This window comes from Daucus carota, chromosome 6 (assembly GCF_001625215.2).
Source record: "Daucus carota subsp. sativus chromosome 6, DH1 v3.0, whole genome shotgun sequence".
NCBI lineage: Eukaryota > Viridiplantae > Streptophyta > Magnoliopsida > Apiales > Apiaceae > Daucus > Daucus carota.
The window spans coordinates 8,304,098-8,330,419 of NC_030386.2; the positions used below are offsets into that span (position 1 = coordinate 8,304,098).

Genomic DNA, 26,322 nt, shown 5'->3' on the forward strand with positions numbered 1-26,322 from the left:
TTAAAGCATTTTTTTGCATTCATGAAATCCGAGAGTATTCGATCGGGATTGTTTGAAATCCATTAAAATCTTGAGGTATTCAATTGGGATTTTAAATTATGCTACAAAATCTGGTGGTATTCAATTGGGATATTAAATTATGCTTTAAAATCTGATGGTATTCAATTGGGATTGTTTAAAATCCATTAAAATCTGATGGTATTCAAATGCTGATGGATTTTTTTTCATTTCATAAAATGATGGATTTTGTGACATTCTTCAGTGTATTTTAAGTTTTTTGAAATCCCACCAAATTCAATGGGATTTTGAAGCATTGTACCTAAATCCTATCAACTCTGCGACATTTCATCAAGAATCCGCACAAAATCATAATCTCATACAATCCATTAAAATCCATAGACTAAAAACAATGCATTAAAATCCCAATCGAATACACCCCCGTAAAATGAGTAAAAATAAAATGAAATAATAAAGCATAGAAGTAAGGACTTGATAAAAGTTAATCTGATTTTGATAGAAATTAGGTATGATAAAGAATGGAGTATTCCTTTACAGAAAGGAGAGTTAAACACTAAATATTTAATTAAGGATGATGAAATGTTGGAAAAATGGCAGACTCGATAGAGACTTTTCCTCAATCATCTCGGGGCATAGGCAGAACATATAAAATCATGTGGATTATTCACGGTGGATATTCAAGACACATGACACGTGATAACTTCATGTTCTCGGACGTGGTTATGAAAACCAGTCCCATTATAAAACTTGGATATGACAACAAAGGATTTTATAGGATAATGATAATTTGAAGATTGGTAGTGTCACAGTGGAAAACATGTCTCTTTCATTAAAGCGTAATCTATTTAGTATCAATCAATTTTGTGACAAAGGATATGTCGTATTGCCAAAGATAAACGGAAATGAAGTTTGAGCGGCGATGATTTTGACATTGCCGATAAGTGTCAACGTGACTAGTGTTGTGGTGGTAGGATTCGAAGATCCAGCCCCATAGGTGGAGAGCAGAATCGATTCTGTGAAGATTGTAGCGATGAAACAGGCAAATTCTGGGTTGTGGTTTTTTCTCCGTCCGAAGGAGCATGAATTTCTAATAGTAGTCTTGATGATTTTTTCATGGTTGTTGTCTTATTCCCCACATATGACACTAAATGTTGTGGATCAAAAATCTAGTGATGGAATTAAAAATCAAGGGATGTGAGTTTCATGCTTAATGATTGCTCTCGTGATTGAGACGTCTATGTATCTTCGGTTGGGTGAAGAATTAAGTCAAAAATGTAGGTCTAGTTTTTAAGGGAAGAGTCCTTTATATAGAGATTTCAGTGTTAAAAATTGATTAGAAATAGGATCCATGTGTTAGAGATCTAGTAAAAGTAGGTATTTGTGTTTAAGATAGGATAAAACTGATACTTGATCATTATTCTGAGCTGTTGAAGCTAATCTAGGACTCTAGATAGCCATCTCTAAGAATTAGAGTCCATGCAGAACTCTTGTATTTTTGGACTCATCAAGCAAATTCCTAGTCAGACTAGGATTCGAGGTTCGAGTCTTGACGGGGCTAGGGGCTCGTGCTTGAGATTGAACAATCTGTGTTTCTAGATGGTTACTAGCTACCAATTTTAGATAATGTATCATGAACTCGGGTCTTTTACTTAGACTTATATCATATTTGAGCTTTCTATAATCCAATGATTATTAGGATTAATTTCAGACCAATATCAATATTGTCAATTATAATCTACATAAAATTATTATGAATGTATAAACATCTTTCAAATACTTTAATCTACGTAGTTTATCATTATTTTCGCTCATGTTCACTGATGAATGTTGTTTTCAATTATATTCTCTTTTTCTTTTTCTTTTTTGTTTTCTTTTTGGATTCTAGAATTAGTAATTGAAAATATTTATGTCTGAATAAAATGTTCAAACCAACCAATAAAATTGAAAACTCATGTAGAAATATCACAAGGGGTTATAGGTCAGAACATAGTATTCTTGCGGAGTTAAAGTGCGAGTTAACACAATGAATTAATTAAATGTTTAACAAAAATATTTATCTACAGCCATATTTAATTTTATAATATTAAATTGGTCATATTCAAGTTCTTCAAAAACAAATATCAATCTACATATTTTAATCGAGTTATTAGGAATCGTACACGTGCTAGGTTTTAGCTCTAGTTTCGTCTAAATCCTCAACGTTCTGACAAAAATGAGGGATTACAATTTACGAATGAGGAATTACAATTTACGAGCACATGAATTCACCGCAGAGAGTTTTAATTAACGAGCACAAGTCTTTTATCTCACGTGGGAGGTAAAAAAACTGACCAATAAAAAAGAATGGACATACAAAGAGACACGAAAAAGGGACAGAGGATCCAGACTCGCAAAAGAGCTACCTCTTGCACCAAGGTAAAACATAATTTTCCATAACAACTAGGAATGCTCATCACTTTTTATTCAGAAAAAAATTATTAAATATTTATGCTGACTCAAAATTTCACTTTTTATTAAATATCCAGGCAAAAAGATTTGAGCCATCTTTGTGTGTGAAATAATACTGATGACAATTATCAAGTTCACCGACCACCTCAAGATATTTGGGTGCAAATGCAATGCTTTCCCTCAGCTGTACAAGAGCTCAAAGCTTACATAGCTTAATGACTAGTTGCATGTTCCTTTCAAGTAATCATTTAAGGAATGCATGGTGTTTTGTTCTGGATCTTCGAGATCAAGAATTGCAAGACTAAAATGAGAGTCTGCAACTGATTCTGGATAAACTTCGTCATCATTGCTTGATTGGTTACCGGATTCATTTGGATCTTCACTCTCGTCCTCCGCATCTTTCTCCCCTCTTAGTATCTTGAGTATCTGCAAGTCAGGTACATGTCAGCTTAAGGTCAGGTGACTCAGTTACATGAGTTTATGATGACATCAATTCAAAAATCTGTTTTTTCACCTGATTCATTTTAGGTCTAAGCCGAGCTGATCTTGTAAGACAAAGAATTGCAGCAAGTAACATCATCTCAACTTGATCCTTATTGAAGTTTTTGCCCAAATGTGGATCCAGAATACTGATTACATCTCCACTCTCTAATATTGGTTTTGCCTGAATATGATGAACACAGATATATTATATAAAACTACAACTTACTAAAAGAGTCCTTCAGTCCCATTTTGTTTGAGCTTGTTTGACTAGCGCGGTTTTTAAGAAATGAATGCTTGACTCATTTTCAACCACATTTAGAGAGTTAGTGGATACGAAATTGGTATAGTTTATGAATGTGTGGTTGTAATAATCTTAAATACAGATTGAAGGTTCATTCTTTTTTGAATATCCAAAAAAAAAAATTGTTCTAATAAAACGGGATGGAGGGAGTATAACTTACTAAAAGAGTATTCTAGAATTTCAAATTAATACTAACCCACATCACCAAGCTGTCTGGACTCTTAGGTGATTCGAAACCTATTGCTCTTTTTCCTGATATCAGTTCAAGGAGAACCACACCAAAAGAGAACACATCAAGTTTGTCACTGACTTTGCCATACATGAAATACTCTGGAGCAAGATAACCGAAAGTTCCTAATACATCAGTGTGAGTTAGGAAAGAGGAGTTTGTCGGCCCCCATACTGCCAGCCCAAAGTCAGATAACTGCATCAAATACATAAGTTATGTACCAATTATAACAAGTCCCTTTGTGGTATCAAATTGAATCTAGTGAATACCAGTGGTTTGTGATCTTCGGTGAGAAGAATGTTTGAAGACTTGACATCTCTATGAATGACAGGCAGCGGACATTCGTTGTGTATATAGTTCAGAGCTTCTGCTATCCCAACAGCTATATTGTACCTCACTTCGCATGATAACACCGACTCATTTAGGTTACTTCTGTGAAGATTGTCCTCTAAATTCCCTCGAGCCATGTAATCATAAACGGAGATTAGATTATTTTCTTCAACACAGACTCCAAGCAGAGGTGTGATGTTTTTGTGGCTTAAGGAGGTCATAATGTCCACTTCTTGGCAGAAGTCCTTCCATGCTTCTCTAGATGACTTCAAAAGCTTTACTGCCACCGTCTTGCCTTCTGGTAAAATCCCTCTGTATACAGAATTGCTCCCGCCTTTACCTATTATACGATCTGTAACAAAAGCTCACCTTAAGATAAACTTATAATCGAGGAGGTTGTGAACAATATATAATGAACCATATATTTTGGAAATGACCTGATGAATATTGAGAAGTAGAAGTTTCTAGAACTTCATAGCTGAGCCATTTGCAGCCAGATGAATTTGTTTTAAGAATCTCTATAGCTTCGGGCAGTTCATAAATACCCTTAGAAGTAACATCAGTTTGGTCTTTATTTGCCGAGTTATTGCTCTGTTTTCCAAGAAAAATTTCTGAACTTGTTGAATCCAAACTTGAGCTGGATCCTGGAGTTCCCGGTGATGACCTGCTTGGTAAGTTCATGACCCACTGCACCACTGACATTTCTCTGGTTTCATGTATTGGGGGACTTACTTTGCTAACTGCTCTAAGTAGAGGCCAACCAGGCAACTGCTGGAGAGAGTCTGATGAAACAGAAACCGAACTCGTTGATTTCTCATGCATGTCAAACGAGCACAGTTGCTCATCTTTTGTCCAACCACTCTTTATCGTATCAGGTGTCTCCGATTCATCAAATCCAAATCCTGAATCCTTACAAGACGGGGTTCCACTGGAACCGAAACTTGGCCTAGGATCCCCAAAACCAGTTCTTTTGCTAGTCGAGAACCTTCTAAAGATAATTTTCCCATTGTGGATTGCCACCACTTCAGTAGTCAGGGGCAGTTTCCTAGCACAGTACTTAGCAAAACAAGTCCTGCTCCTGCAAAGAACAAACTACAGATAACTTCTATGCTCAAAATTGTAAGCCAAACACCCTACTAGCTTTTCTTACCCAATAGCATGAGGCTTACTGATCCCCACAATTAAAGTCATGGCAGCTAGTTTTTTCGCTTCCCTGACCAGACCTTTTCTGATTGAACTTCCTTTCAAGACTACTCCGGTGAGATCAATCTGAAACAACAAACACCAGAAATATAATAAGCTTGCAGAAAAGGTATACATATATCGCGCCCGTTTGTTTAAGAGAAGCAGAATCTGCTTCTAGCTTCTACTTTTCGTTTATACAAACCTTCTTTTTCTCACACAGTCCTCCATAATCATTCAAATACACATCCAAACACTTTTTCTTCTCTAAATCTGAAACCATAACCCTTAATCAGAATCTAGACTTTTAGCCGAAAACTAAATTCAGATGACTAAAACATAGATATATTTATAAAATAGTGTTGGTACCGGAATCTTTACAAACATGAAGTGCAGTGACACAATCCCCTTCACCTGCAACTTTCAGAATAGCCCAATCCAGCAACTCCTTGGCATGTTCATCCAATCCAACTCCCACCAAAACATTCTTTCTGCCACCATCTTCAAATTTCATTCCCTTAATCTTTTATGATCAAGAACTGTTATGATGATATGATCACACTTGCAACAGAAACATGTGTACATAAATAAATATAGCTTATGAAAGAATCGTTTAAACATAAAATTCTACTGAAATTCTGATATCCCGGAAAGAGCTATAGACCAGGGATGGTGTGCATAAATACAAATTGAATATTCAAGTGGGGGAAAAGAATGATCAGTAACGGACAAGAAACCCACCTAAATATTTGAATAGATAGGCATTCAAAGCCATCACTTTAGATATTATAGTTTAAATATTTAAAGTAATAGAGAGACATATATTAAACAGAAGTCGCAGCTCTATATGAAAACCTGCTCCCAACTAACAAATAATACCACCAAATTCTGTAGTTGAATAGTGAGTATCAGGGTGGGTGATCTTATTAGCATAATGGGATCTATTAGTTGAGATAATCTTGATTTAATTGTTTAATGCTCATGCAGTCTTGCATTACTTAGGCGGGAATGTATGCGCGAACAAATTAGTGTTACTTAAGCAACCAACCTGCATTTCCAGATCACGAATCTGTTTGTTTAGACTGTCTTCTTCTTTTTCTTTTAAAAAGTTGGTTTAGACTTTCTGTTTACTATTTTAAACGCGTAAATGTTTGTTTGTGTAATGACATATAAACATACTGTTCGCACAAAATCACGCAAGCGTATGTGGTCACAAGTAGTATAGAATCAAATTCAGTTCGTTCCCACAGAGACTGGTGTATTCAGAAATATACACTTATGCACCAATGTATGATTATTATCCAATGCTCAGACAATGTACGAGTTGGTTGGTTTTTATCTAAATTAACTAATAGAATCGAATTACTGAACTACGAATATTAAACTAAGTGATTAAACTGGATTACTTATGAGAATAAAACATGGTATATACTTCATTCAGAGTTATGCCTTATCGATATGTGATGGTTGATAACTAATCAGATAACACGAAACTGATACACGCTAACTGTCGTTATACGTGCACCATACTGCTACACATCCACAATTAAGATAGAAGGTAAATAGACACCAATTATGCTTAGACCCTATATGTCTATAGAATTTGAAAACTTAACGGTTGAAGAACAAGTTATCTATCAAGATTACATAGGGCGATGCAAGATGGTTAAAATTACACCACTAATCATGTATCGAATACATAATCCTATGTTCGCATGACAAGTTCTAAATCAATATACCCACTGTCGCTTCAGTAAAGATTAACAAACAATCTAAGATGTTAGCTACGCATCCAAGACGAATAAGCACAACCAATACGAAGAAATCAACATTCATCACACAAATAATTAAGGCAAATTAACTACTGAAATCCATATATAAATCCGCTAGAATCCCACGATAATGATTAGTTCATAATCAAACTTCTCATCATCATGGGAATAAGAGTAAACATGGTACTGAATAGGAAAAACAAAATCAAAGTACTAGAATAAGTGTTAAGAAACAAATCCGAAACGAGCATCCAAAGTTACGCCTACTTCGAAGAATTACAAAAGTAAAAGCTATGAAATTCGATCTCGATCTTCTCCCACTACAAGAAATCATATATTTACCTACCAATAATTTATCTACCAATATATATGGGTAGGTAAAAATTACTTTTAACTACGGATGTTTGTTTGTAAAAACAAATAGTAGATAAAGACTTAATCAATTTACACGCTTGAGTCAACAACTTTTATACAAGTGACGTGGCGGTGCTTATCACGTGTCCTCTACTAATCTGTCCATCTCTTTTATTTTTAAAATTTTATGTTCATTTTTTTATATTTCATTTTATATTATATTGCATTCGTAATTTAAAGTGTGGATGAAAAATATAAAATCTTATTAATTTGAATATATAGTAAGTTAATAAAAGTATAAATAATTCATGATTAATAATAATATATCATTATTATTATTAAAATATCTTATTTTTATTATAAACAAATTTCGTATTACCATTTATATCAATATTTAATTTATTTATAAAAAAGAGAATAATCCCCACAAAGTATAATATAAAATATATTATTCACTCATTTGATTCGTGGTAATATATATTAAAATAACTATTTCTTAAGAGATAAACAACTGTATTTAATACAAGATCTAAAATATTTCATAACTTTAATATTTAATATATTAAAACTAAATTAAAAATAAATTAATTTAATTTAGGAAGGCACCTAAGATAACCGTCCATGCACGTCTTTAGTGGGCACGATATCCGATACACGATAAATGTTGTTTTTCTTAACAAACTGAAGTCTAGCTAGACTTATACTGCCAATTAGATATCCTTTTTGCGTAACTTTATGAATTTGAAACCTCTGTTCTAGTATTCTTATCTCTTTCTTTTTCTTTAAGCTTATACAGATATGATTTCATTAAGAGCAAGAAATTGTTATGATAAGTCAACCATCTTCTCAATCATCAGCAGACCAATTTTAAGTAAGTATTTCATTCATTTGTATTTTTCTATAACATGCATGTCTATTATGTTTGCTAATTTAAGTGTTGACATTATAATTTGGATTTGTGGTACAGAAGATTGAACGAATGCCTCAAGTTAGTTTTTCAATATGGCAATGCCACATTCTGGGATTTATGTCTTCATCTTGTTACTCCGGAAGTCAGGAAGAAAAAGAAGAAGCCTTAACTTCTCATTGCAGAGAGTTCGTTAATTAACTCACAAGTAATATTTCATTCAGAATATGTTATTGTATTAATTTGTCTTGTTATATTTATCTATCAATGATCATGATATGCATTATTAGTGAACTTCAAATTTATATTTTACAGGACACACCCATGATGGAAGCATTAGATAAGGATGGTGACGAGAACTACCAGTTATGGCTTGAATCTGTGATGTGAAAGAAATTTGCAGCATGACTCGAATCCGGTGATGTGAAATAAAACTACAGCATGGAGATAAAGTTTATAAATGTCTAATGAGATATGAAGATTGTTTTGTGTATACTTAGAGGTAGCTTTAAAGTGCTTCTGATGATGTAAAGTACGATTTGTATATTTATTTTCATATTTATTATTAATTGTAATTTTGCAAGCATTGTTTGTAGTATGTGTATGTTATAAATCTTAATAAAAGTGAATTATATTTTATAATTAAAAATTTATTCATTTTAAATTTTACAGAATTTAGATATAATTTGTGTCATATTAAAAATCATCAACGAACCAATATTAGAATGCCAAATGGACTTTTGGATAAACCATATTAACGAATATCTCGATGCCACGTGGATCACGTGTGAGGTGCCATGTGGATCAACGGAGTGGTGCCATGTATGCTACTGACATGTCAATTGTTGACTCATCATAATGGGTCCCATATTTTATTCGCCTACCAATACACATATTTGTAGGTAAACACTCTTTCCCCACTAACTTTTACCTACCACTTGTTACCAATATTTTATTTGTAGATAAAACTTTTTATCTACTAATAAAATATCTTTACCTACCTTTACAATGTGTAAGTAAAAGTAAAATTTCTTGTAGTGTCCGTAGCCGTCACGTGCTCCTTAGAATGTTTCTAGGTTATGTTTTTAGTCCCCCAAGCCTTTCTTTAACTTCCCCAGCGATCGGGCCTTCAAACGGATCAGAAACAGGCAAAACGGGCCTAAATTCGCGCCCAGATTGTGGTGCGGGTGCGCCAATTCAGCAGTCCGCTTCTTTGTCCATAACTTTTGACTCGCGCATCCGATTGCTTCGCCGTTTTTTTTCAATGAAAACTATGAATCTCCTCTTCGTCCTCCTCCCAAGAAACCTACACAACACTAAAACATATCAAAAATATCAAAAACTTGAGGCCAGACCATTGATTTAAGCCGAAACGAAGGCTTCCAAGTGGATATAAAATCCACTTATCACATACTCTCAAAAATTAATAATCAACCAAATTTTAAGTTTTAGTTCAAAGATATGATATATTTTAATTACAATAAACAGATTTTCACAACATTTTATAAATAGAAAAGGTCACCCAAACATTGACTACCCACCAAAATTTTAATATTTTAATTTTAGTCGTATACTATAAATATGTAGGTAAATGATGAAGATAATATTTAAACAAAAATTAAATATATTTTAACAGAAATTGTCCTTTTTATATGTAATTTCGAATTTATATAAAATAGTTTAATTTGACATTTTTCTAAAATATTTTTGTATATAAAAATTTATAACTAATATTTTTATTATAGAAAACCTCAAATAGATATATACTCTCTCTGTCCCAATAAATTATATACGTTAATTTTTGACATGCTTTTTAAGACTCTTTTAACGTAAATTTTTTTAAATTTTATTTTTTCTGAATAAAAATGAGATGTTTAAACTTCTATTTTAAAAATTCAAAACAATATTTTACTATATTTTACACGAACCTTCTTGAACGTATACTTCTCATTCCAACAGAAGATGTACATTTTAAGAATCTTCAATTGCATACGAAAAATGAGGACTCCGGTTACTGACTTAGTGTGTTAAAGAAACTTGCAGTATATCTTTTTGTACAAAGAAACATGAAAGCCGCTTGATTTTGCAATACACGGTGAAAATATACGTTTTATTTTAATTAATTCAATCAATCTCGAACATGTTTAATTTATTAAGCTGTTATGACGGGTATATATTAATCTTAACCCATCAAATTATACAGGAGTAAAACAAAATATTAGACATCGAGGTTTAACTTAAAATAGGTCAAAGCCGCCTTGTGTCTAAATCACCGGTTTGGTCAATAAATGGATTTCTATCCGGTAAAAAATCTGATGGTTAACGTGTAAAATACGTCTTAAATAGATGCACAAAACAAAGAGCTGTCTAGTGTCTTCCCATGATTAGACTGTTAACTGTTGACAACAAGCAGTGTATACATTTTGCTCTCTGTTTCATATCATCATATACATATATTAAAATTAAATTGGTTATAAATGAAATTTGAAAACATGATATTATTTGCTAAAAGTTATATTTATATTTTTATAAATAGAGAACATCTTCTTTTTTTAAAAAAGTCAAGAATGGTATAACCCACTATTTCATGAGCTTAAAATGTAAATTGAGTTTAGACATCTCAAAAATTACGACTCGTTTTGAGTTTTAAAGATAGGGAGGGGTCGTGCTTGGCGAGCACTGCATAAACTCTAAAAAAATAAAGAAATCTCAAATTTGTAACTCCTTACATTTTTATGTATATATTGTAAAATTATAACATAATAAAAACATAATTATACATATTAAAAATATTGTAGATGCTTTTTCTGTAATGTATGTGTAAAAACAGATTTAGGTGAATTTATACTAGTATATTTACTTTTGTTATGTGTCTCTAATTAATTTTATTTAAAATTTATATAAAACAAAATTAATGGCCCAAATTCTGATATTTCGCACAGAAATCTAAACCCCGCTTATTTTGCTCCGGGGCTGAGACGAGCATAACACGTAGAAAATTATTAATAATTTAAATACCGGTTTTAGTTATAAATTATAAACATCAATTTTCATGTGTCCAAAGGGTACGTGTATATTGATAAAAATATTGATTTTTATTATCGAGTTGGCCAAGGGTCTCTCTCATCTCAACTTAAGTTGATGCAAAGAAAGAACAAGATGAGTTGACCAAGACTATTCAGGTCAAATATCGTCAGCCACTTGGCTTGCAAAATAGACATGTTTCCGTGCGACACTCTCAAGTTGGACGAACTTTAGCATATATGTAGATACTCCCTCCATCCCAAATCAAATTAGCTAGTTTTTTGGAAAAAAATTTTATTTCAAAATAATTGAGCTTCTCTCTTTTCGATGCATATTTATCAACCATTTTTCATCATTGTCCTCTCTTATTTATCATTCCAATGTATCACTAAGCTAATATACAATAAGAAGTCAACACAATTAATATGGGCAAAGATCAAAAAAGAAACAATCATTTAATATTTCTTAATATGTGTGAAATGAACAAAAGGCTCATCTAAATTGAGATGGAGGGAGTATTTTATTATATATATTTGGTTTATTTTCATATTTACTCGTCGGATATAAATACACGATACAGAGTTTTCATTCTCTTGAAAATGCAGAGCTGATCACGAACGTAATTCTTAATAAATAAATATATTATTTCAGGTTACAAAAAGAATGTAAAATATCTCAAAAATTGTTTTCAAAAATTTTATCAAATTTTAATTGATCATGTATGATTGATTTGACTCACACTACTAATAATAATGAAACTCGTTATATGCACATAAATCATCACACTAAAATCATCAATATGTTTATATTTTATCTGACATAGAGATAAGTACAAGATCGGTTTATCTAAATTAAGTATATAAATTACACTAATATTTTTTTTAAGAAATTTCACTAATATTAATCAGAACATGGTTTTGTAAAATGCAGTCATGACTCTGTTGAGTTGGACGGTCAAAGAAGAATATGAGCAACATTTTTATCACAATAAAGTATTATTCTCCCGGCATGTAAAGTTAAATACTAGGGAGTCCTACATGATGAAATTACTACGAAAAAGCAGAGGCCGGGATTAAATTCCGGAGGCCAAGTGTTAATGGGCCTCAGAACTGTGACCCATAATGAGGCAGATGGGTCGAAAGCGGGTCTTTTAGTCCGCTTCTTCCTAGATGTTGGCTTTCCGATGTTCACTAAGCCGGTTTCGCATGATAGTTTGTCCACTTCCATCCCACCGGCCACGATCGAAAAAGACAGAATTCTTCTGAATAAAAGGGCTTAGTTAAATTTGCATATTCAATTCATATCACATACATCTAGGCCTCGTTTGGTTTGATGTAACCCACCATTGTAACTTCAATCTCTTTAGAGCTGATCTAAGTTACAGTATTTGGTTGTACAACTTTTTATTTAAGCTATGTAACTCACAGTTCTTATGTATCCCAACTTCCATCAAACGCCGCAAGTTACATAGCTCAATGATTTTTCTTGTTAGCGTGTCATTGTTTGATATTTTTCTAAAACTTTCTTTCTTTATTGAGAAAAAGGGATATAAGATAAACCTGATATAAGCATATTTCTTAAATAAGTTGAAACGACAGGAAAACACGTAATTTTATATAAAACCCTAAACCACCCACGTTTTATGAAAAACAATACACACCCACATTTTATGAAAACAATACGTGACTTTCACATCATATCAGTATTCACATACCATGATCAACACAAGTGAGATAATCAATCAAAGAAATGGTTGTTGATTCAGGGAATCATCAATCATCCAGTGGTTCTATACCAGAAGACTTACTATACTTTTTCTTTGACAAACGGATTTGCAATTCGAAGGTATTCTACTTACAAGTCTAGAAATAGTGATGTTATTATAAGAAGAACTTTTGTATGCAATAGAGAAGGTTACAAAAAAATAGTGCAGAATAGTGAGAAAGATGTAAAGCGTCGGCGAGAAAATAGATGTGGTTGCAAAGCTCGTATGGAAATTGTTCTAAGTAAGAGTAGGTCTTGGAAGATCAAGAAATTTAGTAATTGTCATTCACATGACCTACTAAATAGCCCAAACAAGAAAAAGAAATTGCAGCCGCATAACAAGTCTCATCAAAAATCTACATGCAAAAAATTAATTGAAAGTATTCACGGTTGTGGTATTGGACCTGCCAAAATATCTCGGATTATTAATACCGCGAATGGTTGTGCTGTAGATGTCGTGACACCTCAACATTATTCAGATTATTTGAAAATTATAAGGAAGAATAACATTGGTAAAGAGTGCCTGATTGTCATACAAAAATTTTTAGAATGGGAGGCAAGAGATTATGAATTTTATTATATATTCAAGTCGATGACACACAAAATTGCGGAAGTAATTTTTGGTGTGATGCAAGAGCTAGAAGATCTTATATGACATTTTCTGATGTGATAGTATTTGATGTCACATATAAGACAATAATTTTTCGATGTTGTTTACACCTTTCAGGTGCCAATCATCACAGACAATCCATTTTATTCAGTTGTGCGCTACTTTCAGATGAACAAGAAGAAACTTTTATTTGGTTATTTGATCAGCGGTTAAAATGCATGGGAAATCAAGCTTTTGGGGCAATTATTACTGATCAGGATCCTGCTATATGTAATATCATTGCTAGGATGTTTCCACAGTCACATCATCGGTATTGTAGATGGCATCTTGGACTTCATGAGTGTGAACATATTCGCTTACTACAATGTGTTTTCCGGACATTTAGTGAAGATTATAACACTTGGTGTAAGAAGTCTAAAACTATCGAAAAATCTGAGAAAAGTTAGATCATGTTATGTGAGAAAAACAAGCCAAATAAAGAAGAATTAATCGAGTCTCAAAAGAATATGGCAAAGTCTTGGAAATAGGTTGAAAATATGTATGTAAAACGACATCACTGGGTGAAAGCATATTTGAAAGACACAACCAAAAGGAAAAATGATTGCAGAAAAAAGTTCAAATATCTAGTGTCATTTGTAGAAAACTGTGAGTAAATTTTATGTAAACCTAAACACTAAAATCAATCATGCCTTCGCTCAGCGAATTAAACCCCAACCAAAATGAACCGTTCAAGCCCTCGACCTCCAGAGTCGAGAATGTTACTTAATTGTTAGACTTCAGAAAGAGGCGAATGACTCATGCCGATCTTAGAGGAGTAGAAGATGATGCTTACCAAAAGTAGAGAAGAAATAGCTACATGAATCAGCCAATCTACAATCATGGGTGATTTCTTGTTAAATTGCACAGGCAGCCATAAGAGAACATTGAGATTTATGATAGGGGTGTATTGGATTGGAATTTTAAAATATTTTTTTTCATTCATGAAATCTGAGGGCATTTGTTTAGGATTGTTTGAAATCCATTAAATTCTTGAGGTATTCAATTGAGATTTTAAATTATGATACAAAATCTGGTAATATTCAATTAGGATTTCAAATTATACTATAAAATCCAATGGTATTCAATTGAGATTGTTTAAAATTCATTAAAATCTGATGGTATTCAAATGCTGATGGATTTTTTTGAATTTCATAAAATTATAGATTTTGTGGCATTTTTCAGCGTATTTTAAGTTTTTTGAAATCCCACCAAAATCAATAGGATTTAGAAGCATTGTGCTTAAATCCTATCAACTCTGCGACATTTTAACAACAACATACAATCCATTAAAATCCATAAACTAAAAACAATCTATTAAAATCCCAATCGAATACACCCCTCAAAGTAGTGGGATCACCCTGGCCAAGAACTTTTATCAAGCCATCAACTTTTCCAGCCGTAGGATCTGTCCGGGACTATAAATTCTGCTCCTTCCTTACCGGCACAAATTTTTTGCCCGGAGACATACCTCCTTCCCATAACTATTTTTTACTAGATGCCATACCTCCTTCCAGTAAAAATTATGTGCTGGTAAGAGGGAGCAAAGATCCAACGGCTGAAACTGAAGGCCATATAAGAGCTTACTAGCCATTGATGGCCAAGGATCAGCTCCCAAAGTAGTATGAGTATCTCAATCAATTAGGTACTTTAAAGTTCAGAGTTCTACAAGTACAAAGAAAAGCAAGCAGCAGACTATTTCACAAAAAAGGGGGAAAAAAAGAAAATTAAGAATGAAGAAGAAAAGAAGCAGACTGAGAACTTACAAAATTGAGCATCTACTACGCTTATTATGCCAACATTAGAAAGTTACCATAAAATTTTAAGTTCCACTTGAATAGGGATGTTTTAGTCTGGTGAAAACGATGTCCAGAAGTTATCATAGCAGACCCGTTTACTTTGAAGAAAATGCTATACAACTAGGAGAAAGTCCAAGTTGGAAACTACATTCCATCCACTTAGCCTTTTCTTTATAGCTGCAGTGCAATAAGCTGCACTCTTGACCATTACTTTTTATGTTCCCTCAAGATGAATTTCAAATGAGAACATAAATTGCTTACTATCACGGTTCACGACTCAGATTTCTTCATCTGAACTAACGAATTCGAGTTCAATCATCTTTTCTTTGGTCTGGTTGGTTTCCTTTGGTGAATGCTGCCTTTTCTCAGTTTTTGTTCTTTTCGCATTCAGAGGTTGACTTGTTCCTTTTACTGGCACTTCCGATCCCACAAACGATGATGATGACCTTGACATAGATAGAATTATTTCTAAATGAAAGTTGTGACGGAATACAAAAATTGGTCACTGCATACTGAGGATAACATTTTTTTCATTACCTCTTTTGTGCAGAATGTAGTGGCTTGTTTAGTGCAGGACCTCTTTTTATAGTTTTTGAATCCCCCATTGCTGTATCTTGGACATGTAAATACATCGGTAGACTACGATAGATTCTTGCATTTGAAATTAAATGAGATGAATAAATTCTGACCTGTAATTTGTGTAAGGAACCTGATTCCTTGGGAGTATTCATTTGTTGTTACTCTACCTGCATTACTGGTTTTTATCATCATAGTTCATCAGTATCCATTCACATATCCATCAGTATCTATGCATAGTTCATATATTCATTATATTGACCAAGATCAATTCTTACTACAAAACATCTTAAACTAAAAACTCTATAAACATGCAGCGCTGGTTTACAGCCTGTGAAACTTTGAGAAGATGGGAGGAAATATCTACGTGGCCAAGTCAAAAGATTTACTACTTAAATATAAAAGATTTAAAGAATAAGTAAGATTTAGAAAAGAAATTCGATGTAAAGACGTAGTTTATTATACCTGATTCACAATCAGTAAGTAAGACTAACAACTCACAAGATATACAATATTTCAAAAGCCAGGGGACTCCACAGAAACCATTTCTTCACTCTGAGTAAGGATAATGTCTCCCGTCATGTCACTCTCTCCAGACTCTAATGGCATACCCAGTATACTTAATTTTATTTACAGAAAAACAAATATGACTCACCTAATATATAGTTGGAGGCTAAATTTGATTATATCTAAACACATCACATATATAAAACTACTATGCAACCGAAGTAAATTTTAAATAGCCTACTGAAGATGAGATGGTGCAGGGATGTGCATATTATATAATCCACATACCTTAAAGCCTTTTTCAGTCCTTCTACCGACAGTACTTGATTTGGCTTTGCTAAATTTTTTTTCTGAGCATGTGGATCTACTACATATATACCTTCGGACTTGTGATGATTGTTCAAGGACATTCTTAAATTCCTGTATCAAATCAAGGTATAATTAATGTAAACAAGTTCTCGAAGTAAAAGCATAGAACATGTCCTATAGCATAAATTTTTGTTTCTTGCTCAGCAATAATAGCTTACCCTCCTTTGAGTTCTGTTCTTGAATTCGTATACTTCTCAGATGCTTTCTACAAGCAAGGTCACATGCAGAACACCATATATTTGAGATTTAATGAAAATTTAAAGAATTGTGTTAGGAAACAAAAAATAGCCTTGATAATGCATCCAAGATTAGGTCTTGATTACTCACCAATTTATGGTATTTGCAATATATTCCCTGGCGCCTGTAATTACACAAAAATATGTAAATTAGTCTATTGTGAATTTTTGGCTTCAATATAAAGAAAACTTTTTAACAAAAATTTGTAGTATCACAAAACTTGTGGTCCTGTTTATATTTTAGAAGTTTCTCAATTACCGTATGACCATCAAGTCAGTTCCATTTTAATTACTTCTAATGAAAATACAGAAGCAGTAATTCATGTTGCTGTGCCACCAAAGTAATAAATTGTTGTAACACGTACTGTTTTAATTTTTTTTTATAATTATACATGGGCTTGGTCTCTTATGGCTGAACAAACACCAGCAGGCATCAGTGATCAGCAGTCACACAGAGAGAAACATATTTGAGCTGAGTAGCCATTTTATTGTACATCAATGCAGGAGACTGATAGAAATACATTCTCTACTGTATGTCAAGAATCAAGATGCTATTTAATATTCACCTTTGTGCATAAATGTTAGTATCAAATGTTAAAAAAGAGAAAGCACCGATATATATAGGTAGCAACTATGACATTGTTCAGATATAAAGGAGCGGGAATAAGCCACTGGATAATAATGAATTGGAGTTAATCTTGATCATATGTTGACCAACTTTAAGCTGCATATGGGAACTTAAGAATGCCAAAGTTTATCATTATTACAATTTCTATATGAGAATATATTGTTATCATACATTCGCACAATAGCACATATTTCTGACAGATCAGGCTACTTTCCCGGTGGGAAAAAACAGCCTACAAATTCTAAGGAACTGCCCTATGGCAGGGCCAGTGTGGGAGCAGCAACTCATCCTAGCAACGGTTTCGTTGCTACTCTGTAAAAGCATATACTTGCTAGAAAATATATACACATAGTGGATGAAATGTTTGTGATAATTATGACCAAACTCCCATATATTCAATAGCAATTGTTCAACATATTTTAAAGCATGCATTTGAGGATAAAAAATTAAAGCAACTGCCTCATTCCAATAGCCTTGAAAGAGTAGGAAAGATTATTCATGAATCAAAAAATAATATTTACAGTAATGAATATTATTGCTTGCATAAAAATCATTAAGGTTATCAAGTAAACAATATTCTGGTGTTGCACATCTTTTCAAACTTATGTCACTAAACAATGCACTTACACAAGGACTATGATTAATTATACAGCATCTAGTGAGTATAGTATACCATACATGTCAAAAAGACAGATAAAGGATCAAGTAATTTACCTATTGATCACAGTTTTGCAATCGTTGCCTTTGCAAACTACATAATCGACAGATGTGCCCAATTTTAATATTTGACTAGCATTGTACACACTCAAAGAACAACCTACTTTCTGCAAAATAAAAATATAGAAATATTCAAAACAAAAGGAAAACCTTATGATTATTAAGATGAAAAGATATTATATCAGGCCAAAAAATTAGTTACCGAATTATCCTTGCGAGCACCGCAACTGAGAAAAGCAAAAACTGAACCAACTTCATCTTTAGAATTTTTCTGATAAGCAGTACCAAACAGGAACACAGAAGCAGTATCTTCATCTAAGCTTCCAACTTTCCAGATACAGTAGGGCTTCCCTGTGGAACTCATTCTTTGTTCCCCTTTCTCAGTTAATACTCCAACAGTTGCCCAGCATCCAGAAAGTGTATCCCCCACAAGAAGCTTCCTAAAATCAAAGAGTACAAAACCATCACAAATAAAATGAGAAGTATATCACTAAAAAAACAAAATACATTTCATTTAGCTGCAGCAAATTACTTTATTGCTGGTAATCGGATAAACCGAATATCCGAAAAGCGGTTTGCCAGTTCCACAGGAGAGACTAATTCGTTCCTGAAAAATGAAAAATGTAAAAAAGGTGAATGAAAAAGAGAAGAATATTGAAATTCGCAAGCATAACTTATTCACTTAAGGCTTGCAATCACAGTAATTGGTTTCCTGTTAGCTACATATATTTGTCTCTACAAAGGTTTATATCCCCTCCCCCGAATTTTGGTACCCTGAATAAAGGCTTGTAATTACCTAATTCGCAACCCCGAAAACTTCTCAACACTGCCATTAGTTGAGTTTTTGGATTTAATCTCCTTCTTGCTGGTTTCAGGTTCATAATCGAGACAATCTTGGACTGCATTCCTGAACACAGACATATCAACATCTCCCCCTCGCTTAGGTGATGCATCATCGGATAAATACCCTGTGCAATTTCAAAGCAACCCCAAAATCATTAATTCCCAAACTAACAAATCATTAATAAAAATCAAATCTTTCAACCCTAAAATACATAGACAAAAAAGTGCAATATACATATGGAAACAAGTAAAGATAAATCAAACAAAACCCACATTCATTCCAGTAAATCTTGACAAACCCAACAATGATTTATATTTTTAAAAAAAGAGCAGAAAATGAGAAACTGTTAGTTTAAGACGTGAAAATGTGAATATAAACAAAGATTGAGACATACCGGAGGGTGGGGCGGAAGGAGAAGCAGGTGGGGTTTCTAAAACCCTGTCTTGGAGGGAAAGAAGGAGATCTAAATCGTCTGCTTTTGTCGACATGGCCCTGTTTTTGTGTTGAGTCTCACAAGTCACAACTGTGTTTCTATTGTGTCAACAATAAGTTTTCGTTTATGCTGTATAAGGTTCTGCAATTTGGAGGGAGATCTAAATTTTGCCGCGCTCAGGTTTCACATTTGCAAATCAATTTGTTTAACTCGGGTCCGGAAGTGCTTACCTAATCGGAAATGAGACCTAATCGGTTGACCTACCAATTCAGGAATTAATCAAAAATTAATTGGAGTCAAAATCGGATTTATTTTAATATTAAAATATTAGTTAATATTTAGTTATTATTATATTAACTATTTAGTAATTAATATATTTACTATATTCATAAACTCTATAGTTTTTCATATTTAAAGTAATATAGTATTTTAATATTAATAATTTATCATATATACTTCGATTAAGAAATATACATAAGGATTAATCGGATTTCGAAAATCGAATCGGTGGCCGACCTTACAGGGGATTAATCGGGGATTAATCGAGAATTAATCAGTTAAATCGGGGATTTTTAGAACACTGTTAAATCTTGATTAATGAATGAAGTATTTGCCAAATTGATATTTTAATTAAACAATAAAAAAATTTCATTACCTTTAGATCAGTAAAATAAATTAAATATATTAAATATATTAAATATGTAAGATGACAACTCTTAAATTTTTTTTTTAGAGAACATGATAATGATACATATTCTTGTCTCATCCATTTTTTTTACACTTACATTTTAAAATGTTTCCCATAATTTTTTACATCTCAAAAAATAGTATTAAATATTTATAATATAAATACTAATTTCACCCACTGTTTTCGTCAACTTTTCAAATAAATATTAGTATTTACCCATATTCTTTCGTAACATATCATGACCAATTATAAAAAATTAACTATACAGTAATATTTTATCATATATATATATATATATATATATATATATATATATATATATATATATAAATACACAACATATAATACTTAAATATTTTCTAGAAAAGTTTCTGCAATTAAATTTCTTTCATTCATAAAAATCAAATACTTATTTGTATATAAACTTATTAATTTTAAGATTTGTACAAATATATCTTTAACTTATTATAAGAGTATGTATATTATATTTTGAAGGAAAAACTATACTTGATGTAAAATATATATTCCCCGTAGTTTTTATTATAAGGCATTTTTAGTGTTTGTATGTAACGCAGGTAAATTTTTGATATTAATATAATATAATATTATGTTTTGTGTGATATATAAATTTTTGTATACCAAGTTTCAGAAATTACGTGAAATCAATGAATTCGTATATATTCTTCGCTGTGGTATTGCGAATGACGTTAGAATATTTATGAGCATATAATTATTTGTACGCGGAAAAGATTTTGTTACGCGATTAAATAATATTTCAGTTTATTGTGATTAGATAATAATTGAAATAGTTGTGATTAGACTATAGATTATTTTCAAATATTGTGTCGTAGAATCAATTTTCTTGCATTTTCTTATGTGATTTAGAATTTTTAATTGTATTTTATGTGGCTTGTATATTAGAGCGTTAATCTTAGAAATTCTTTTAAAATATATTCTTATCCAAAATTTCTGAAAACAATTTTATAAAACTTCTAAAATCTCATAATATTTTTGGTATTAATTTTGTGATTTATGGAATTGTATTTTATTTACTAAAATCCATTCTTTTTATCCACACTTTTATAAATTATTGGATTACTAGTATACCCTTGCATGCATTTTACCTTACAATAGGGTCCAAGGCTAAGACCGTCAATTACAACCCCACTAACTTGCTAGATTACCTCTTTAACCTTGCATGCATTCTTGCCACAACTAGGAAGAGCGATACTTGTGTAAATTCTCTATTCCACTCACATTTAGAGTAAAGTCAAAACATCAAAACTATCAAGTACTCTCATTTTCCACACACCACACCCACTCAAGCACTCTCTCTCTCCTCTCCATACTCCTCTCGGCAGAACACATAAAACCTCCCCACCCATTTCATTTTCTTCTATTTCTTTTCATTTTCTTACACCTCTCAACCCATTCAAGCAAGGATCATCAACATTTAGTGGTATACTTTCATTTTGAGGTTAGTTTTGTACATGCATGTTGATGGAGCCGAAGGTTGAGGTCTTGGTTTTTATGAACTCAAGGTTCCAACCATGGTGGCTTATAAAACATGAGCAAGAGGTAGTCTAGGTGGAGCATTGTGCTTCAAAACTTTCCAAGCCATGATCTTAATCATGACATTCGGCAATGACTCCCAAGGAGCCGAATGGATTCCATTTTGTTGGTTGGTTTTTACAATAAATGAGACCTTGCATGTGGCTTTCAAAGAACTTTTGATATTTTAAAATGTATTTCACAAAGTTTCAACCATTGCATGTCATGAGTTTTACAAGAAAAAAGGTGAAACTAGTACTTGCATGTCATGTTGCTAGTGATTTTTCGAATGGATGTTTTATATGATAAATATGTGACTTAAACTTGACTTTATATATGATGCATGTCTTGGTTTTTGCTCTGAAATGCTAGCTTGATATATGCTTTGATGAGTCATGATCAATTTCAGTAGCTATCAAGTAGCTGTCATGCATTTTTAGTTAAAAATTTTGCTTGGAATCACCTAAATGAAAACTGATCGGTTATGCTCCCTGTTTTTGATTCAGAAAATGACTTTTATGGCTAGATTTATACTCATAATTCTCATACAATGGTAGTCAGTAGGGTTGTGTATGTTGTATGATAGATTTGTTGGCTTGGTTGTTGATTTTGGTGTTGATATGAGAGTTAAGGTGGAAGGAGGTACACTAAACCCTTAATAGCAGAATTTTACCTCATAGAAATAGGTCATTTTAGGTGTGCATTAGTAAGGCCGTGTTAGGCCTTAGTTTACTGGAGTTAGGAATTGGGTTATACTTGAGTTCACTAGCTTTGATTCAATGGAAAAACTTGCATTTAGTTAGGTGCACACAAACATTTCAGAGTGGAGCTCAGAACATGGAAAATTTGGGTAAACTTGACATTTGGTTGATTATAACTATGTCATAGGATAGGCCTTCATGGGGCCTTGGTCTAAATAAGTGTAATGAAGTCTTAGGAAGCTTGAAAAACCATTATAACTAATAAATGAGCAAGATAAGTGAGTTTAAAGTGAGTAAAAACAGAGCGGTGAGGAATTCAAGGGGGGCTGGGCAGTGTCAAATTTGAACTAAAGCCTAGGGAGGCCTAGGTGAGGCCTTGGCATGAAACCAAGTCTGAGATCTAGATTTAGGTCTTAACAATCCTGAGGAATTGGTCTTGAATGGAGTCCCAAGGTAGAAATTAAAACTTCTGCCGAGGCACCCAAGTGGTGCCAACATGTGAAAATAGAGAACTCCAGTATGTGCATTGATCTTTGTCAGCCTATAGGAGTGAGGCCTTTGAGTCATATCACCTTAGAGAGTTAGTTTAGAGTCTTAGTAACCTTTGAGAATTGGTCTGGAGTGAAGGCCTTAGGTAGAGATACCTTATTTCCATCAAAACACCCGAGAGTCACCATTAGAGCCATGATTATGAACCTAAGAAAGGTGCATTGCATATGTGTGTGTCCTGTGTGAGGCCTTGACATCATAATAAGTTTGGGAGTTAGTTGTAAGTCATATTAATTAGTGAGAGTCAGATTAGGCAAAGGCACCAAGTAGAAGTACATTCTTTTGCCAAGGCACACAAGTAGTGCCAAGGTATGCATTCGGGTAAGTTAAGTAGTGTGCATTGCATTGTGAGTCATGTGAAGTGAGGCATAAGTATGCCTTACTAAATTTAGGTCGAGTTGAGGTCTGTAAAGGAGGATTAGGGGTATTGGTCATGATATTTGTGTGTTATATGGTTAATTGCTTAAGTGACTAAGGTAGTAAATAGAATCCAGGTATGTACTATTAATTAAGTGAAAAATTGTCATGCCATTTCTTGCTATGTGTTATGTGGATTATTTAATGCATATATTACTAGTAATTAATTAAGGGAATTTTCGGAATATTAAAAACTAATTTCACGACATAAATAATACCTACTTAAATCAAAATCCTCAAATAATATATAAGTCAAAGCAGCGATCAAACCCAATAATCAAAAGTCATAAACTTAGAGACGCAGCTCCATAAATCCAAAACCAATATCTAACAAATTCATAAATTATTCTTAATAAACATAAAATCTTTATTAACTAATGCAAACAATCACGAAGCACAAAAATCCACAAGCCTCATTCATATTCTCAAAATCCTTCCACATAAAAGAACCTGAAATATAGAAAAATGGACGAGCTACACAGCTCAGCAAGTAACAATTTGACTGTAAATAAATCTCAAAATCAATGGGCGGTTTATAAAATAGTGTTTCCGAAAAACAATAACAATTTGTAAAATATTTGCAAAATTAAATCCAACCCAAAGTTTATGTTTTAAAAACAATTTTAGAATTTAAATAGAACAGAGCAGAATAGAATAAAACAAAACGAAAATCTTATAAATATCACAGTCTTGCTCTACAGCCACACTTACCCAATGACCGAGATCTTATCCTTATTCTTTCGCCACACTTACCCAGTGATCGAGATCTAAAGTTCAATAATCACGCGCCCATAGCAGGTATCTAAAGTTGCACACTTGTGCGCCTACTAAGGGCATCTAAGGCTAGTTCCGGAACTATAGCGTAGACTACGAACGAGTTCGAAACGTAGAGACTGTGTTCTAAAATTCACAAATACTTATATCTTATAAATTTGATATCAAAGCTCTTATATCTTATACGAATTAAAAACAGAATCGAAATATCTTTTCAAAATTTAAAAGCGAGTCAAAAGTACTTACCTTAAAGTCGACACTTAAAATCCAAGATTAATAACACGAACAAATCCTATATATTTAATTAATAAACAAAATATAATTAATAAAAATCATCAATTATAAAGCATGCAAGGGTCAGTACTGAACTAACGTCGGACAAGAATTTAAAACAAGGTATACTGACTTCCAATTTTATCAAGCAGTAGTTCTTTAATAATCAAGAGCAAGGCACATAATCAGGTCTTAACAAGATTAACACTTTTATAATTATCCAATTTCATGTGCATGCATAAGATCTGTTAGTGTCACCAGGTTATTATTTTCCACTGACTAACTTAGATAAACCAATATAGCATGGACATTTTCTTATAATAATTTTCATAATCACCGAACAAAATCTTAACTACGAAACAAAATCACATAACATATAAATCATGCCTTGCTTTCCATAAAATTAAAATCAAAATTATACAGATTAATTCTAACAAGTCAAGAAAGAAAATAATATAAAATGGGGATAATTAATTTAAACGTCTTTGAACTATAGGCTGTTTATTGTCTAGGTCCCTAACCTATTTTTCTCAATATTACGATTCTTAAACTTTCAAACTTTTCTGATTCGCATCCTTCTGTTAAAAATCAACTAACAGACGTTAGTTAATGCTTACGTGGCAGATAAAAAAATAAAATTAAAAAATTAAAATATGAGCTATAATCTTTTAAAACCAATTTTCAATTTAAGTTAAAAATAAACATCCACACTTTACAATCGCTAAGTTAGGGTTTTGATAGGGTAGCTGCGTTGAGGTCCCACAAGCAGACGGTCTTGTCGTCGGAGCAGGTGGGAGGAAGCGATTGTCGGGGGAGAAGGCGAGATCAGAGATGCCGAGGTCGTGGCCGGAGAAGTCTTGGATTAGGGCTCCGGTGTGTGGGGACCATGTCTTCACGGTTTTGTCGGCGGACGAGGTGTCGAGAAGGGCACCGTTGTCGGAGAATTTGACGGCGGAGATGGCACGCTTGTGGGTGGTGAGAGTGTAGGGTTTTATTGTGGGTTCCTATGGTATTGCCATATTTTTATGATGTGGAGGTGGAAATCTCAGCTTAGCGATCCAGGCAGCAAAACGGGAGCTTAGCGATTGTAAAGTGTAGATTACAGCTCAGATTTTATTTTATTTTTAGTTTTTTTAACTGCCACGTAAGCATTGACTAATGTTTGTTAGTTGATTTTTAATGGAAGGATGCGAATCAGAAAAGTTTGAAAGTTTAAGGATCGTAATATTGAGAAAAATAGGATAAGGACCTAGACAATAAACAGCCTATAGTTCAAGGATGTTTGAATTAATTATCCCTATAAAATACTAAATTAATACCCCACTACTGTAATTGTGCAGGTGTACGCATGAATGTTTTCGTCAATCGAATAATACTTGGCAGTGCATCAAAAATTGTATATTGTGAGCACTTGCAAGAAAATCTCATTATCAAACTTTATTTACAATTTAATTTATACATCTTAATATTCTAAATAATAAAGAAATCACACAATAATACTATACATAAATTACACTTAAAACAACCCAAAATATGCGATAACTAAAATAATAAATTTTATAAAACAAAATATTCTATAATTTTCTCGTTATAAAAATTAATAGTTTACAAAAACAACAATGTTTTAATAATCACTAAACAAGTAGTTCATGTGCGCACCGAAACATAATTTTGTAATATGCTATGAAATTCAACTCCACTATATGAAAATAATGATCATGACTAAAACTAATAGTGCTGCCAAACTCATAAGAGGACACAAAGCAATTTTGAAATAACCTCCTGTAGCAATCTAATTTAGT

General features: G+C 32.7%; 2 protein-coding genes and 1 long non-coding RNA gene across 4 annotated transcripts; 1 reads left to right on the forward strand and 2 right to left on the reverse strand.

Moving 5' to 3' along the window:
* Window positions 1-2,502: 2,502 nt before the first annotated feature.
* LOC108225026 (protein kinase STUNTED) lies at window positions 2,503-5,656 on the reverse strand. Of its 2 annotated transcripts, XM_017399826.2 has the most exons (8): window positions 5,361-5,656; window positions 5,197-5,264; window positions 4,960-5,078; window positions 4,247-4,887; window positions 3,749-4,161; window positions 3,447-3,674; window positions 2,981-3,130; window positions 2,503-2,892 (listed from the first exon to the last, which is right to left on the reverse strand). In XM_017399826.2, exons 1-8 carry the CDS (start codon window positions 5,503-5,505, stop codon window positions 2,686-2,688), a joined length of 1,971 nt encoding a protein of 656 aa, XP_017255315.1. In that variant the 5' UTR covers window positions 5,506-5,656; the 3' UTR covers window positions 2,503-2,685. The 2 variants fall into 2 exon arrangements, with proteins under 2 accessions (XP_017255315.1, XP_063936460.1); XM_064080390.1 differs by lacking the exon at window positions 5,197-5,264 and having other exon boundaries at window positions 5,361-5,530.
* Window positions 5,657-7,843: 2,187 nt separating this feature from the next.
* On the forward strand, window positions 7,844-8,662 carry LOC108227056 (uncharacterized). Its single transcript, XR_001807781.2, has 3 exons — window positions 7,844-7,988; window positions 8,085-8,232; window positions 8,340-8,662. It is a non-coding gene; the product is annotated as an uncharacterized LOC108227056 (long non-coding RNA).
* A 6,429-nt stretch (window positions 8,663-15,091) lies between these two features.
* Window positions 15,092-19,736, reverse strand: LOC108226538 (uncharacterized). Its single transcript, XM_017401508.2, has 11 exons — window positions 19,529-19,736; window positions 19,087-19,258; window positions 18,823-18,897; window positions 18,493-18,730; window positions 18,288-18,397; window positions 17,037-17,070; window positions 16,868-16,914; window positions 16,629-16,760; window positions 15,947-16,011; window positions 15,795-15,864; window positions 15,092-15,703 (listed from the first exon to the last, which is right to left on the reverse strand). The coding sequence occupies exons 1-11, from the start codon at window positions 19,620-19,622 to the stop codon at window positions 15,535-15,537; spliced, it is 1,206 nt and encodes a 401-aa protein (XP_017256997.1). The 5' UTR covers window positions 19,623-19,736; the 3' UTR covers window positions 15,092-15,534.
* Between the last annotated feature and the right edge of the window lie 6,586 nt (window positions 19,737-26,322).

What these genes read in the sequence shown, in the direction of transcription:
- LOC108225026 (XM_017399826.2), bottom strand. Translation starts at nt 5,505, where the DNA reads ATGAAATTTGAAGATGGTGGCAGAAAGAATGTTTTGGTGGGAGTTGGA. An exon ending in AGTAAGCCTCATGCTATTGG is followed by an intron (nt 4,888 to 4,959) that starts GTAAGAAAAGCT and finishes TGTTCTTTGCAG; the next exon opens with GAGCAGGACTTGTTTTGCTA. An exon ending in CCGAAGATCACAAACCACTG is followed by an intron (nt 3,675 to 3,748) that starts GTATTCACTAGA and finishes TATTTGATGCAG; the next exon opens with TTATCTGACTTTGGGCTGGC.
- LOC108226538 (XM_017401508.2), bottom strand. Translation starts at nt 19,622, where the DNA reads ATGTCGACAAAAGCAGACGATTTAGATCTCCTTCTTTCCCTCCAAGAC. An exon ending in ATTGCAAATACCATAAATTG is followed by an intron (nt 16,915 to 17,036) that starts GTGAGTAATCAA and finishes CCTTGCTTGTAG; the next exon opens with AAAGCATCTGAGAAGTATAC. An exon ending in GGACTGAAAAAGGCTTTAAG is followed by an intron (nt 16,012 to 16,628) that starts GTATGTGGATTA and finishes GATAAAAACCAG; the next exon opens with TAATGCAGGTAGAGTAACAA.